This window comes from Phaethon lepturus, unplaced genomic scaffold (genome assembly GCF_000687285.1).
Source record: "Phaethon lepturus isolate BGI_N335 unplaced genomic scaffold, ASM68728v1 scaffold15353, whole genome shotgun sequence".
Taxonomy (NCBI): domain Eukaryota; kingdom Metazoa; phylum Chordata; class Aves; order Phaethontiformes; family Phaethontidae; genus Phaethon; species Phaethon lepturus.
Genome location: NW_010527110.1, coordinates 64,247 through 64,681, shown reverse-complemented (window position 1 = coordinate 64,681; position 435 = coordinate 64,247). Strand labels below are relative to the sequence as shown.

Genomic DNA, 435 nt, shown 5'->3' with positions numbered 1-435 from the left:
AAGCTGGTGAGGAAGGACCTGGAGAAGGATAATGCGGGGCAGGTGACGCTTATCCCCGAGGAGCCCGAAGACATGTGGCACACCTATAACCTGCTGCAGGTGGGTGACAGCCTGCGGGCCTCCACCATCCGGAAGGTGCAGACCGAGTCAGCCACGGGCAGCGTGGGCAGCAACCGCATACGCACCACCCTCACCCTTTGCGTGGAGGCCATCGACTTTGACTCGCAGGCCTGCCAGCTGCGGGTCAAGGGCACTAACATCCAAGAGAATGAGTATGTCAAGATGGGGGCCTACCACACCATCGAGCTGGAGCCCAACCGGCAGTTCACGCTGGCGAAGAAGCAGTGGGACAGCGTGGTGCTGGAGCGTATCGAGCAGGCCTGCGACCCGGCCTGGAGTGCCGATGTGGCAGGGGTGGGCGTGGAGGGAGGGGGT

The 435-nt window shown here is 63.2% G+C and overlaps 1 protein-coding gene across 1 annotated transcript in view; it reads left to right on the top strand.

The window, feature by feature from the left end:
- Positions 1–3: 3 nt before the first annotated feature.
- Positions 4–435, top strand: part of PELO (pelota homolog (Drosophila)) — a gene marked incomplete at its 5' end in the record, with an annotated part of 2,806 nt that continues 2,374 nt past the window's right edge. The window contains one exon of the mRNA XM_010283288.1: positions 4–433. Within this exon, the coding sequence (XP_010281590.1) occupies positions 4–433 (430 nt within the window). The remainder of the gene's footprint in view (positions 434–435) is intronic.